General features: G+C 44.2%; 1 protein-coding gene across 9 annotated transcripts in view; it reads left to right on the top strand.

The window, feature by feature from the left end:
- LOC137312378 (microtubule-associated protein 4-like) overlaps window positions 1-12256 on the top strand; it is a 365287-nt gene extending 353031 nt beyond the window's left edge. For all 9 annotated transcript variants that reach the window (XM_067978952.1, XM_067978971.1, XM_067978985.1 and 6 more), the window contains 3 exons: window positions 885-997; window positions 10036-10201; window positions 12167-12256. In XM_067978952.1, the coding sequence (XP_067835053.1) occupies window positions 885-997; window positions 10036-10201; window positions 12167-12171 (284 nt within the window). In that variant the 3' untranslated portion in view covers window positions 12172-12256. The remainder of the gene's footprint in view (window positions 1-884; window positions 998-10035; window positions 10202-12166) is intronic.
- Window positions 12257-15849: the final 3593 nt, after the last annotated feature.

Below are 15849 nucleotides of genomic sequence, written 5' to 3' on the forward strand. Positions count from 1 at the left end.
ACATGATATTTGACTATGGGGGGCAACACAGTCATGCCCGATCCTGTTCTCACTCGACATCCATGTGCACTTCCCAGCAGGGGTCTTTGGTTATCTATCGGGAGCAAGAATCCCGGTCAACCTCCTCCCCAGCTCCCTAACCCAGCGACATTGAGGACAATTAGTGCCCAAGCTGCTGCCTTGTAGAGGACACAGGTTTCGTTTCAAAATTGGGGCTCCTTAGTCTGTATAACTTAGAGCCATTGGCAGGTTATGGATTTACTTAATAACCCATCGGAGATCTGTAACATGGTGTGCCATCTTGGGCTAGGTTGAGGGTTCACGTCCACTCTAATCTAGAGCGTCTAATCTAGGCTGCCTTTCCAGCACCGTGCTGAGGGAGTGTTGGAAGTGTTTCCCTTCGAATGTTAAAACTCAGGCCCCATCTGTCTGTTCCACCAGTTCATTTGAAGGAGAGCGGAAAGTTCTCGTGATGTCCTGGCCAACATTCCTCCCTCAACCAACACTGCCAAAAAAAAAGATTAATCATTTGTCTTATTACTGCTTGTGGAATGCTGCTGGTGCAGAATGGTTGCTGTGTTTTCTACATGTCACTGCCCTTCAAGTATAATTCATTTTGTGGTGCCATACAGATGCAAGTATTGTAAATTGAATTCACCTCTCCAACCTACAACCCGCCTCATCTCTTAAGTCATTCATCCCCTCCCAAACATCCTCCCCATTCAACACAAGCTGCAAGCAGGTTCCATATCCATCCTTCCCTGGCTGCACCCACAGCTTATATCTGGTATACTTTGCTTTTGTGAAATTTAACCTAAATTTACAGTCGTCTCAGGGAGCAAATAATTTTTGGACGTAAAGTTCTTTGTTGACAAACTTTTTAGGCAGCGGGGATGTGAAGATCGAGACCGTCAAAGTAGATTTCAAAAATAAAGCAGAGTCGAAAATCGGGTCCTTGGACAACCTCAACCATGCCCCGGGAGGAGGCAACACGAAGGTAAGGCAAATGCAGTTGGGTGGCAGAAACTAGACTGCAGTACAGTGGCTAAGAAAGCATCAACTAGTCACACCGGCTGTGAGTGAAGGCCATGAAACTTGTTCTCCTCTCTTCTAATTTGCATCTATCTTTGTTTTATAGTCTCCCCAGATTTTTCCCTACCTTTCTCGAGGGTATTGATTCCCTTGCTGGGGGTGCGATTCCACAGGTAGTGGCGGTGACCCTTTGGTACCTTACCAAAGTGGCTGTTAGACCTTTGTGAGCCTAGGTGGTGAGGGGCATCAAGATATTTAACTGCAAGGGCGTCACAACCAAACCTGATCCTGTCCTCGCCTAATGTCCACACATGCGCACTTCCAGCAGGCGTCACTGGAAAGCAATCAGGAGCACTGGCTGATTTTTATTTCTCTCTTTTCCCCTACCCCCTTAACCCAAGGGTGTTCAAGCTAAATGTAACATCCCTGCCACCGCCCCAACTAAGCTCAATCAATTCGCTGCAGAGCGAGGGTTAAACCTACGTGGCTCATACATGCTGCCTTTACCAACTGAACCATTTTAAGAAGTATTCAATTCTCTATCATGGAGCTTGACAGATTAGAATTGCAGTTTAAAAATAAGGTTAAGTGCCAGGTTGGCTGAGTCAGTAACACTTTTGCCTAGGAGTTGAAAGATTGTGGGTTCAAACCCTGCCCCAGGACCTGACCACATCTCCAGGCCAACACTGAGGGAGTGCTGCATTGTCAGAGATGCTGTCTTTCAAACGGGATGTTAAAATGATGTATCGTCTGCGTGTTCAGGTCCCATGACACTATTTATAGACCAGGGAGTTCTCCCAGTGACCTGGCCTTCATTTCTCCCCCAGTCAGCATCACCAAAACAGATTATCTGGTCATTCATCTCATTGCTGTTTGTTGGCACTTGCTGTGTGCAAATTGTCCTCTGCATTTGCCAATGTACAGTGACTGCACTTCAAAAGAAATTGGATGTGAAGTGCTTTGGGATGTCCCAAGGAGGTGTTAATATTAGTGCACGTTCTCTCTTTCTTAACAGCAGTGACATAGATAGAGTTGTCAAAGAAAAGTATGGCCAGAGAAAATAAATGGACATTAGTAAATTTAGAATAGATAATCGAGAACAATATCTTTACTGAAAGTGTTAACTGTTTGGAATAATCTGTCAGGCACAGTAGCAGAAACAGGAATGTTTGGGATGGTTCAGAATGAAGCTGGGTGTTTATAATGGGGGAGTTAGGGTACCAGAGGGAATGAACTTCGATGGACCGAATGGCTTTTTCTTGCCCCTGACTTTTATGTTCTTGGGATGTACAGATGTCAGGAGGGCTGTGTAAAACACACCACCACCCACTCCTGGTTCTCTTGCTGAATAAGAAGAGTTTACTAGGACTGTCAAAAGATTCAGAACCTGAAATTAACTATGCTGGTATGACCACTTGTGCAGATTTATTCAGGCTTTGAGTGGTAATCAGGGTACTAAAGTTTTGCCAACCTGAGTCGAGCTTTGGGGTAAGGGAAATTAAGTTGTGGGGTGTGGGGGGGAGGGCAGGGTGGACAGGGGTGGTAGAAAAGAACAGACCTGAAAGTGTCAGTGGAATGGCCTGCAGATAACTGAGTTTATCACAAGGTTCCATTTTTCTTTTGTATCCAAAATCTCACTGTTTCACTTTATCTGCATGAAGATTGATTTGTTAATCAACGGACAATTTTATAAGCTTGTTTGAGATTTTGCTTCAGGACAACTGTGTCGGCCTCTCCGCCACCATCTCTTGTACACGTCGAAAGGGTTCTCGACATTGCCAACTTGTGATACTCCCTCCGTCCCAGAGCTCCCGAAGCCAACGCTTCGACTGCAGCGCACACCCAACATTTGCACTAGTCTGTATGATCCACATTCAGGCTGCCTGGCATGCTCGGAGCCGTTTTTGGTTCGTCGTCGTGTTTACATAGTGTTATGACTCTCCAACCTGACTCAGTGTCGATTCCCAGGCCCTCTGCGTATGTAAAAATGTCACGATGTGGGGTATTTGTTCACAACAAGAACTTGCCACACACACAGTCAAGAATGGATCTCCATTTTCTGAATCTGCCTTCAACAAGCCTAGGGAAAGTTGAGCGCAGAAGCCGTGGGAGAGGGGAGCATGTTGTTTTGACATTGCTCTGCAGGGATTCATGGGGACACTCAAGTCCCGAAGTGGTTGCCAGACCCTCTTTTCTCCCCTTTCTCTTTCTCTCCCTATTTATCCCCCTCTGTATTCCCCTCTGTTTCATTCTTTGAATCTCCCTTCAGTCTACAGGCTTTCAAAATCCAGTGTGCCATCGGCTAATTGCTGATTCTCAATTTGTCTAGTTTCTCACACTCATAGGAACATAGGAACAGGAGTAGGCCATTCAGCCCCTCGTGCCTGCTCCGCCATTTGATAAGATCATGGCTGATCTGTGATCTAACCCCATATACCTGCCTTTGGCCCATATCCCATAATACCTTTGGTTGCCAAAAAACTATCTATCTCAGATTTAAATTTAGCAATTGAGCTAGTATCAATTGCCATTTGCGGAAGAGAGTTCCAAACTTCTACCACCCTTTGTGTGTAGAAATGTTTTCTAATCTCGCTCCTGAAAGGTCTGGCTCTAATTTTTAGATTGTGCCCCCACTCCTAAAATCCCCAACCAGCAGAAATAGTTTCTCTCTATCCACCCTATCTGTTCCCCTTAATATCTTATAAACTTCAATCAGATCACCCCTTAACCTTCGAAACTCCAGAGAATACAACCCCAATTGGTGTAATCTCCCCTCGTAACTTAACCCTTGAAGTCCGGGTATCATTCTAGTAAACCTACGCTGCACTCCCTCCAAGGCCAATATGTCCTTCCGAAGGTGCGGCGCCCAGAACTGCTCACAGTACTCCGGGTGCGGTCTAACCAGTGTTTTGTATAGCTGCAGCATAACTTCTGCCCCCTTGTACTCCAGTCCTCTAGATATAAAGGCCAGCATTGCATTAGCCTTCTTGATTATTTTCTGCACCTGTTCATGACACTTCAATGATCTATGTACCTGAACCCCTAAGTCCCTTTGGACATCCACTGTTTTTAACTTTTTACCATTTGGAAAGTACCCTGTTCTATCCTTTTTTGATCCAAAGTGGATGACCTCACATTTGCCTATATTGAATTGCATTTGCCACAGTTTTGCCCATTCACCTAATCTATCAATATCGCTTTGTAATTTTATGTTTTCATCTACACTGCTTACAGTGCCACCAATCTTTGTGTTATCGGCAAACTTAGATATGAGACTTTCTTCTAAGTCGTTAATAAATATTGTGAATAATTGAGGCCCCAAGACAGATCCCTGTGGGACACCACTAGTCACATCCTGCCAATGTGAGTACCTACCCATTATCCCTACTCTTTGTCGCCTTTCGCTCAGCCAACTTCCTAACAAAGTCCGTACTTTTCCCTCGATTTCATGGGCTTCTATCTTAGCTAACAGTCTCTTATGCGGGCCCTTATCAAATGCCTTCTGGAAGTCCATATAAATAACATCCATTGACATTCCCCTGTCCACTACTTTAGTCACCTCATTCCTTCTTGGCAGTGTCCTACAGTGTGGATCCTGACCATTCACCCAGGTTCATCAATAATTCAAAAGCTAAGTAAATAATCAAGGCTACCCAGTAAATAATCAGAGCTACCCAATGAATAAGCAACGGAAGCAGTCATCAATAGTGCCATCAAGCCATACCTAACTCGCCGATTCTCAGTTCAGGTTCCACCATACCACTATACTCCAAACCTCATCACAGCCTTGATCCAGGCATGTGTACAAGAGCTGAATGCCAATCGAGGAGATGTGAGAGTAGTTATTTTCAATATCAAGGTAGCATTTGACCAAGTAGGGCACCAAGCAGCTCCAGCAAAATTGAGGTCAGTGGAGGCCAAGGCGAAAACCCTATAATGGTTGTTGTGCTGGCACACAGGAAGATGGTCATGGTTGTTGGCAGCCAATCATCGCAGCCCGAGACATTGCTGTAACAGGGTCCTCAGCCCAACCATCTCCAGTTACTTCATCAATGATCCTCCCTCCATCATAAGATCAAAGCTTGCTAATGATTCCAAAGTGTTCTGCTCCATTCACAACTCCAACAATAATGAAGCAACCCGTGCCAGCCTGCAGCGGGACCTGGAAAACATCCAGAGATTAGCTGAAGGCAAGTGGCAGGTATGATAAGAACATAAGAAGTAGGCCGTACGGCCCCTCGAGTCTGCTCCACCATTCAATCAGATCATGGCTGATCTTCGACCTCAACTCCACTTTCCCACTGAATCCCCATATCCCTTGATTCCCCTAGAGTCCAAAAATCTATCCATCTCAGCCTTGACTCAGCATCCACAGCCCTCTGGGGTAGAGAATTCCAAAGATTCACAACCCTCTGCGTGAAGAAATTCCTCCTCATCTCAGTCTTGAATGGCTGACCCCTTATCCTGCGACTATGCCCCCTAGTTCTAGACTCTCTAGCTAGGGGAAACAATCTCTCAGCATCTACTCTTCCAAGCCCCCTCGTAATCTTATGTGTTTCAATGAGATCACCTCTCATTCTTCCAAACTCCAAAGAGTATAGGCCCATTCTACTCAACCTCGCCTCATAGGACAACCCTATCATCCCAGGAATTAATCTAGTGAACCTTTGTTGCACCACCTCTAAGGCAAGTATATCCTTCCTTAGATAAGGAGACCAAAACTGTACACAGTACTCCAAGTGAGGTCTCACTAAAGCCCTGTACAACTGTAGTAAGACTTCCTTACTCTTGTACTCCAACCCCCTTGCAATAAAGGCCAACATGCCATTTGCTTTCCTAATTGCCTGCTGTACCTGCATACTAACTTTTTGTGTTTCTGGTACAAGGACACCCAAGTCTCTCTGAACACCAACATTTAATAGTTCCTCACCATTTAAAAAATATTCTGTTTTTCTATTCTTCCCACCGAAGTGAATAGCCTCACATTTCTCCACATTATACTCCATCTTCACCTTCGTGCCCGCTCACTTAATCTGTCTGTATCCCTTTGCAGACTCTTTGTGTCCTCCTCACAGCTTACTTTCCCACCTAGCTTTGTACCGTCAGCAAACTTGGATACATTACCATCGGTCCCTTCATCTAAGTCATTAATATAGATTGTAAATAGCTGAGGCCCAAGCACCGATCCTTGCGGCACCCCACTAGTTACAGCCTGCCAACCTGAGAATGACCCATTTATCCCTACTCTTTGTTTTCTGTCTCTTAACCAATGCTCTATCCATGCTAATATATTACCCCCAACCCCATGAGCCCTTACCTTGTGTAACAACCTTTTAAGTGGCACCTTATCGAATGCCTTTTGGAAATCCAAATATACTACATAGAATCATAGAAAGGTTACAGCACGGAAGGAGGCCATTCGGCCTATCAAGTCTGCACCAGCTCTATGCAAGAGCAATCCAGCTAGTCCCACTCCCCCGGCCTATCCCGTAGTCCTGCAAATTTTTTAAACCACTGCAAATTTACATCCACTGGTTCCTCTTTATCTACCCTGCTAGTTACATCCTCAAAAAACTCTAATAAATTTGTCAGCACAATTTCCCTTTCATAAAAGCATGTTGACTCTGCCTAATCATATTATGATTTTCTAAGTGCCCTGTTACCACTTCCTTAATAATGGATTCCAGCATTTTCCTGACAACCGATGTCAGGCTAATTGGCCTGTAGTTCCCTGTTTTCTCTCTCCATTCCTTCTTGAATAGCGGGGTAACGTCTGTTACCTCCAGTACACCGGGACCGTTCCAGAATCTAGGGAATTTTGGAGGACCGTAACCAATGCACCCACTATCTCTGCAGCCATCTCTTTTAGAACCCTAAGATGTACGCCATCAGGTCCAGGGGATTTGTCGACTTTTAGTCCCATTAGTTTGTCCATTACTTTTTCTCTAGTGATATTAATTGTTTTAAGTTCCTCACTCTCATTTACTCCTTGGTTCCCCACTATTTTTGGTATGCTTTTTGTGTCTTCTACTGTGAAGACAGATACAAAATATTTGTTTAACGCATCTGCCATTTCCTGATTTCCCATTATAATTTCTCTTGTCTCGGCCTCATAACGGACCAAAGTTTAGTTTTGCTACTCCCTTCCTTTTTACATACTTGTAGAAGCTCTTACAATTAGTTTTTATATTTCTTGCTAGCTTACTTTCATATTCTGTTTTCTCCCTTTTTATCAATTTTTTGGTCGTCCTTTGTTGGTTTCCCCAGGCTCGTTACTCTTGACAACATTCTAGGGCTCTTCTTTCAATCTAATACTCTCCTTAACTTCTTTAGTTAGCCACGCGTGGATTACATTTCCCGTGGAGTTTTTATTTCTCAATGGAATGTATATTTGTTGAGAATATTGAAATGTTTCTTTAAATGTTTGCCATTGTTTTTTGCCGTTCCTTCATCGTTGCTGGTTCAAAATCCTGGAACTCCCTTCCTAACAGCACTGTGGGAGAACCTTCACCACATGGACTGCAGCAGTTCAAGAAGGCGGCTCACCACCACCTTCTCAAGGGCAATTAGGGATGGGCAATAAATGCTGGCCTTGCCAGCGACGCCTACATCCCATGAATGAATTTTAAAAAACCCTTTGACAACTCGCCCCTCATACCTATGTAATTGGCTTTCTTTAAGTTTAAGACTCTAGTTTCTGACTTAAGTACATTACTTTCAAACTCAATGTGAAATTCTATCATATTATGATCACTCTTCCCCAGAGGTTCTTTTACTGTGAGATTCATGCCATGTAAGTGCCAGGTTATGATCATCTCCCACAAGAAAAAGCCCTTGACCCAATCACTGAATGCCTCACCATCATTATTCTGGGGGTCACTGTTGACCAGAAACTTTGTTGGGTAGCCATATAAACACCGTGGCTTCAAGAGCAAGGTAGCGACTGGGTGCTCTGTGACAAGTGGTCACCTCCTGACCCCTCAGAGCCTCTCCACCATCTACAAAGTGACACTTGCTGGATGGTGCATGTAGATTGTTAAGAACCGGGTACGGTTTGGAAGTGATGCTTCCGCAGCTAAATATAAAGAATGGGAACTTGGGCAAGGTACCTTGAGGATTGTAGGTACAAGTGTGGAGCCAAACCCGAGCAAGGCTCTCAGCTTCAGTAGGGAAGGGCAAATTGGAAAAATACATTTAAAACGGTTGAAAAATTGGGGAGGGGACGAGATATCGTTCAATTTTTTAATCCATATTTAGGTTTTCCTTTTGCCAATTGTTTTTTGAGCGCTCCCAATAGAATTACCGCATTCAGGAATGTTACAATCTTCATGTGCCACAGTGTTGTGTTTGTTTAATTCCAATTGATGTGACAACATTTTATGTTTCTGCACAGAGTCTGTGTCTGTGTAATTTCACTTTAGGAATTACTGTACACACAGAAAGAGAACAGCTTGAATTTTGACCTTGTGTGTTGTGTCCTTTATTTTTGTCCCCTTTTTTGGTCTTTTCAGTATTCTAGGACAGAGGTGAGGAAGAAAAATGCACTGGAGGACTGCAGAGATAGGAGACATTCACCCATCCATCCACACGTCCCATATTGACGTGCACAGAGTCTTTCAACTGCGTCTTTTGTACTCCCAAAAAGTTCAGCTTCTGCATTGAGTGAATAGGCTCCAACCTTCCACTTTCTGTCACAACCTTTCTCTTCTCTGTCTCTCTTATCAATGCTCTTCTGAACTTACTCCCCTTGTTCCTCCTAAGCTCCAAATACCCTGAAATGCACGCTCTTTCTCCCCTCTTCATCCTCACAATGATAAAATCAAGGTTGATTGCTCTATCTTCTCACTCATTCTCTTTCTCCACCCCACACCTCAAAACTGTGACCCCTTTACCTACTTCGGTCTGCCATCCTAAAGTCTGAAAGATTAGCTTTCCCTAATCACTGTTCTTTTTATTTGCCTCACCTTCTCTCTTACTCTTTTCAATGTCAGTGCAGTCCGTTGTGGCTCTTGGCCCACTACCTTGATCAAGCCCCGCTCTATGACTCGAGTACATAATCCAGATTGACAACTTCAGTGCAGTACCGAGGGAGAGTTGCACGGTCAGAGGTGCCGACTTTTGGATGAGACGTTAAACCGAAAAGTATTCGAAGTAAAGCAGGGGAATTCTCCCTGGCGTCCTGGCCAACAGTTATCCCTCAACCAACATCACTAAAACAGATCATCTTGTCATTTGTGCGCAAAATGATTGCCGCATTTCTGTACAATACAACAGTGACTACACTTCAAAAGCAATTCATTGGCTTGAAGCGCGTTGGGATGTCCTGAGGTCATGGAAGGTGCTTTATAAATGCAAGTTCTTTCATAACTAATCAGCCCCCACAGCCTTCGCCCCCCCCCCCCCCCCCACTTCCTTTACCTATCTGTCCCAATGTCCTTAGGAACACACAACTGGAAAAGGCCATTTCTATCCGCTGGGTGGGTAGGAGCAGTCCAATTGGCCTCAGTACCCCTGGGTTAGGGTTCCCACTCCTGATTGCTGTCCAGCAACTGCTATTGCAAAGTGGACATTTAATATAGGGTGAGGACAGCATCAGGCTCGGCTGTGATGCCTCACGTGGTCAAACGGTTCACTCGCACTCATTCTCCACGTAAATAATAGCATTTTGGCCATGGTATTGAAATGTGACTAGTACCATGGGAGCGGACCACCACAACTTGGGGAGTGGGGAGAGGAAGAAGAATATATATAAAAGCACGAATGTAGTTTTAACCTGTTCCTCGCATTCCTTTTTATACTCTTGCAACCACTGACTATTTTGGCTCATTCCTTAACGGCATCTCCTCAGTGACCAAAGGTTCCTCACAGTCCTTCAGTGCATTTGATCGTTTGAACCCTGAACATTTTTTTTTGTAATCTCTTGTGTATATATTTTGCATTTCATTTCATGCCCTCCTATAACAATGCACCATTGTACTCCCCACCCCATGATTTTATATTTAGAATGAGGGTGAAGAAGAATCAGAATCAGCAACGATCAGTCAGATTCCAGAAAATGGGGATCTGACAGGACAAGCTGAGAGTGGGACACAGCAAAACGGAGTAGGGGAGGACCCCACTGCCAGGTCTGACGAAACTCACAGCCAAGAGTTACAAATACAGGAGATATGTAAGTGAAAGCTCGGCCTTCGTGGGGTGTGTAGTCTTGCGAAAAATGTTGACAGTCGGTGAGGGACTAAGTGCTAAAGTGGGCTAGATGCTGGCTTTTCACCTCTGGGAACTGGATTCAAATCAAACCCAGTCTGCTGGGTTGCAAAATCCCCTCTGTCTGCTGGGTTGCAAAATCCCCTCTGTCTGCTGGGTTGCAAAATCCCCTCTGTCTGCTGGGTTGCAAAATCCCCTCTGTCTGCTGGGTTGCAAAATCCCCTCTGTCTGCTGGGTTGCAAAATCCCCTCTGTCTGCTGGCTGTAAGGGTCCTACGTGAAGTGTGCTTTGGGCAGACTCGCTGCACTTCCTAATGGGTACAGGCCCACAGAACAAAATTATCCCTATTTCAGTCACAACATTGACTGTCAATCCAAAGGGCCAGAGGATGGCTGATGTGGAAAACAGAAAAGTGCAGTAGGGGTAGTTCTTCTCAGTTTGGAGATGTAAAAAATGATTGGGGCAGTGTAGGGGGAGCTTTACTCTGCATCAAACCATATTATACCTGATGTTGGAATGATTGGGGCAATGTAGAGGGAACTTTACTCAGCATCATACCATGTTATTACCTGATGTGGGAGTGATTGGGATAGTGTAGAGGGAGCTTTACTCTGCATCAACCATATTTTAACTGACATGGGAGTGATTTATGTAGTGGCGTAGAGGAAGCTTTAGTCTGTATCTAACCAGTTTTGTACCTATCCTGGGAGTGTTTGATGGGACAGTGTCGAGGGAGCTTTACTCTGTATCTAATCCATGTTATACCTATCCTGTTGATGGGACAGTAAGCAGGACCTGGTAAGTACAAAGTAGGCTTCAAGTGACTGAGCAAGTTTGGAATGGGGGACTTTTACTTAAAACTATTTTGGGGGTTTAATGAAATTTATCTTGCACTCTGTAATATGGATAGGATCAATGATTAGTTGCAGCGAGTGCTCAGACCCCATCGGAAGCCTCCATTTGTGTAAAATCATAAATCATGCTAAGTGCGATAAGTGTAGAAATTCACAGGTTGTCATGCCACGACAAGAGAATAGAGAAGAAAGGAAGAAAATTTACAGTGCAGAGAGTAACGATTTTATTTAAAATTTGTTTAAATCAGGTTTGCTTTCAGAAGTTATAGCATTAGCATAATGTTAAGCTGTTTTAGTATCAGTGCGAGTACAGAATTTTTTTTATTCTGCCCTATTCCCTGGGGCTGTTGATGGTCTAGGGTTCTTTTGGAATGAGTTGTGTTTTTGCTCCCTCCTCTCCTGCAGGGGGCAGACTCTTTGTGTACAGTTGCACTGGTACCAGCAGCTTTCCAGTACCTCTCACTAGTAGCCACTTTTCATGTGTGAGTCCTGACAGTGGGTGTTGACAGGCTGTTTGACTGTAGAGGGTCTCACAGCCAATCCTGACCTTGATGTGGAGATGCCGGTGATGGACTGGGGTTGACAATTGTAAACAATTTTACAACACCAAGTTATAGTCCAACAATTTTATTTGAAATTCACAAGCTTTCGGAGGCTTCCTCCTTCCTCAGGTGAACATTTCCACAACATTCACCTGAGGAAGGAGGAAGCCTCCGAAAGCTTGTGAATTTCAAATAAAATTGTTGGACTATAACTTGGTGTTGTAAAATTGTTTACAATCCTGACCTTGTCTGTACCTGATGCCAACACGAACACTTTCCAGCTGGGGTCACTAGATGGTTCCTCCCTCCCCCCTTCTACCCCAGCAGTACTGAGCCCTCCTAGAGGGCCTCCCTATCTCTGCCGCAGCTGATATAAGTTCATTCAGAAAGATCCAACATTGGACTTCCCTGGTCCATGTGACTCAGTACCAGGACATACGATGCATTTACTAAACCACTGGGGTGTGAGGTGAACGCTATGGATTCTATTCCGAATGAGATTTTCTCACCCTCTCGCCTCTTCCTCCTCCGCAGATTGAATCTCACAAGCTGATGTTCCGTGAGAACGCCAAGGCCCGGACAGACCACGGAGCAGACATCGTGTACAAATCCCCCAACGTTTCAGACAATACCTCTCCTCTCTGCAGCACGTCACTGACCGAAAGCCTCAGCTCCCTCGGATCTCCGCAGCTTGCTACTCTCGCTGAAGATGTGTCTGCCGCTCTAACAAAGCAGGGCTTGTGAATTTTTTCTTTCTTTTTTTCCTTCTTTTCAAACTACATTTAACAAAAACAAGAAGTTTTGCATCATTAACAGGATTTGTACATTAAAAAGGACCTCGTTCCTATTGAGTTATTTCGGGCCTGGTTAGTTACATTGCACCCTTTTATCTTAAAAATCCACAATACAGATCTGAGGTACTGCTAGCATATGGGACCTTATTGGCGAATAGTTTATAAACTTCCATTCTTTCAGGATAAGAGCTGGGCTTGATGCTTGATTGGAGCAACCACTGTCTGGCACAGCATTTTGGAGACTGAGTGGGAAAGTGTATTGGATCATCCGATAGTCAAAGCCTGACAGACCTTTTAGTTACAGTTAATTAAAAACGCCCCAATCCAACTTTCAGCCCAAATATAAACCCTGCCTTCTCAACAAACACTGAACCAAATGAAGGGAATTTTCCGTGCTTTTTTTTCTTCCTTTTCCCAAGTTTTGTTTTCCAAACTGCATTTTTCCATAAATTCTAGAAATTCCCTTTGATCCACATCTTGCACTTGGAATTCTGATGGTAGCTGTAAAAAAAAAATGAGCTTGCCCTCCTGCTGGAGTCTCTAGTAACTTGTGAAACTCCTAACCCCACGTTCTGTTAAAGGTCACCGTTTTCCAGATTTATTCCTTATTTATTTTCCTCCTTTTTCCTGTAAATAAATCATAAATGTCAAAGGAATAAATAATTAGAACAAATTGAATTAATTTGCAAATTGGGAGGGCATGGTGGGGGAGAAACACACAGACCAGTTTGGTTTAAAGGAAAAAGTTTGGGGGTGGCTGTTCCTGAGAAATCTTCAAGCCTTAAAGGTTTGTTGGTTAAGATTTTTTAAAGAAACTGCAGACAGTCATTATTTTTCCCTGTGAGATTCTGTAATATCCTGAGTATTGGACCAGCATCCTGACCATGTTTCTCTCGGTGCCACAGTCACTGGATTCTCGTGGCCTGCAGCTCGTGGAATTGTTCACCGCACCCTTCCCTTTTGTGCATTTTTAACAGAACCATAGAATCGTACAGCCCAGAGGAGGCCATTTGGCCTATCATGTCTGTGCCGACTCTTTGAAAGAGCTATCCAATTAGTCCCACTCCCCCGCTCTTTCCCCATAGCCCTGCATCTCCCTTTAATTCTCAATTTCCGATTTCGCTGTCCTGCTTGGCTCAGTGAGATAGCACGCCCACATCTGGCTCAAGAAATTGTGGGTGTGAGCCCCATCCAGCACTTTTGAGCACATAGCCGAGACTCACGCTTAAGTGCAGGACTGCGTTGTTGTCCCTCAGATACCATGTTCAACCATGGTCCCGTCTGCCTGTTGAAAAGGATGTTAAAGCTGCAATGGGAAGACAGTAGGATAAAAGGATGAGATCAAATGGGCTACCTCCACCCAAACCTCTTGATTTTGTTTGGGATTAAGTTAAGACACAAGTGTTGGCAGTTGGTTTGAGGGTAGGAGGAGAAGACTAAGTTTAAGTACTTTAAAACTCGCACCCTTGATCTCAGCACAACTGCTCGGCGTTGTACAAACTGAGCAGGGCTGTGCCTGATGGGACTAAAAATAATTGGTACGTAAAATCGTAAACCAGCAGAATGCTTATGGATATTTTTCGCAATCCAGTGTATGCATTGTGAAGAGATCTGTTGCAGGTCCAGGACCTGAATCCATTCACTCCAACTAAATTTCTGCAGGTTCTGCATTCCCTGAGCTATCAAGCCATAGGCTCGTCCCTCCCTAGTCTGCGTTCTGTCCCTGGTGAGTGCAGCAGCAACTTAAAGGGGGAGAAACAAAAAGCAAAATACTGAAAATGCTGGAAACACTCAGCAGCTCTGTCAGCACCTGTGCAGAGAGAAAGGTCATCGACGTGAAACATTAACCCTATCTTCCTTTCTCCACAAGGCTGGCCAAAAGGCTGCGTCTTTCCAGCAGTTTCTGTTTTTATTGAAGTGAGGGAATTTTGTTCCCCTTCCGCTCCCCCCTCCCTTTAGTTGAGTGTCACATCTTCAGGAACCATCTCGGTCTTAAAAAATCAGACCTTTTTAAAAAAAAAACTTACACCAGTCTGAAGAATTCCCAGTCATAAAACTATGAAAAGATTGTTTTTTAGTCTTTTACACAAGCAGCGTGGCTAATATATTTAATTCCTCCTTTTACAGATTGTGATTTTACTTTAATTATCTTTAAGCACCTCTTGTCCTCTTTCATACAGTCTAAATTTAGATCCTGTCCCCAGCTGCTGCTCAGTCGCTTCCCTCCCTCCCGCCTTCAGTCAGTGACACTGCCACAAAATGAACCCCCTTCAGTTTAGTGGAGTGATCCCTCTTTCTGGGATATTATGATTTTGTTTTATAAGGTTCCTTTGGGTTTGTTGAAATGGGACTTTATTTTAAACATCTTTTATTTGGACCACGTGTTAGATTGTATTAGTGGTGCCCTTCAAAGGGGACACTTGTGGTGCTGACACTGACAGGTGACACTGGAGCAACTTAGTATCACCCCTGAGTCCAATTAAAATAGGCCCTCTCTCTGGGATGGGAAGGTGGTCGCCTCTGTACCATACTCTCTCCACAGCTACTGTCGAGTCGCCCATATCCTGGTTGGAGGTGAATTTGGATAGGGGAGGGGGTGGGAGCATGACTGGATTTCTCTACATAGTGACTCAAAGCCATTACCTGGTTTTCTTGCGTTAAGAACAAGTCCTGTTAGTGAATAAAACGGAGCCATCTTCTCCCTCAGTCTTTGCAGCTTCTCTGTTTCCGCCTCAGTGTTTAAATCTGTTTTAAAAAAAAACTGTAAATTGTTTTAACTTGTAGATTTCTTCAAGGTTAATCTTTGGTGATGAAGTACTGACTATTGTATAATGAGTAGTGATTTAAAAAAATACAATTAACGTTCTGTTTTCTAAGCAATATAATCTTAAAGGTTGTGTCAAGTGGAGTGCCGCCTAGTTAGGATAAATGGTTCCAGGAGTGATGGTGGACTGGGTTAGTGTCGGCAGGGATTTGTAGAAAGATGGTTTTTGGTGGTGGTTTGTATGGCAAGACGGCAGCTGTACGTGGAAGTGACGTTTGTGCAGAGTTATATGAAGTGAAAAATCGGGGGTAGAGAGACAGTTAAAAAGCATCACAGTTATACACCAACCAGTGTGTAGCAGTGAGCAAAAGTTTTAACGGACTACTCCCAGGCTTTAAAGTTAGTCAGTCAGGACAACAGTAACTACCGCAAGTGATTAAGTGGAGTCTGGGCTGTGTGCCTTTTGTGTGTTTTTAAATTTGAAAAATTGTAAAACTGCAGGCTGCGCACACACAGTGGATGAGAGCTGTGGGCAGTGCAACCGTGTACGTACAAAACGAGTATGTTTGCATTTGATAACTGGCGCTGCAGTGCTTGTTCCAAGTTCAGTAACTGGTCTCCAAAGGAATGAGCTCAGAGCAAAGGAGGTCGGACCATAA

Source organism: Heptranchias perlo, chromosome 3, assembly GCF_035084215.1.
Source record: "Heptranchias perlo isolate sHepPer1 chromosome 3, sHepPer1.hap1, whole genome shotgun sequence".
NCBI lineage: Eukaryota > Metazoa > Chordata > Chondrichthyes > Hexanchiformes > Hexanchidae > Heptranchias > Heptranchias perlo.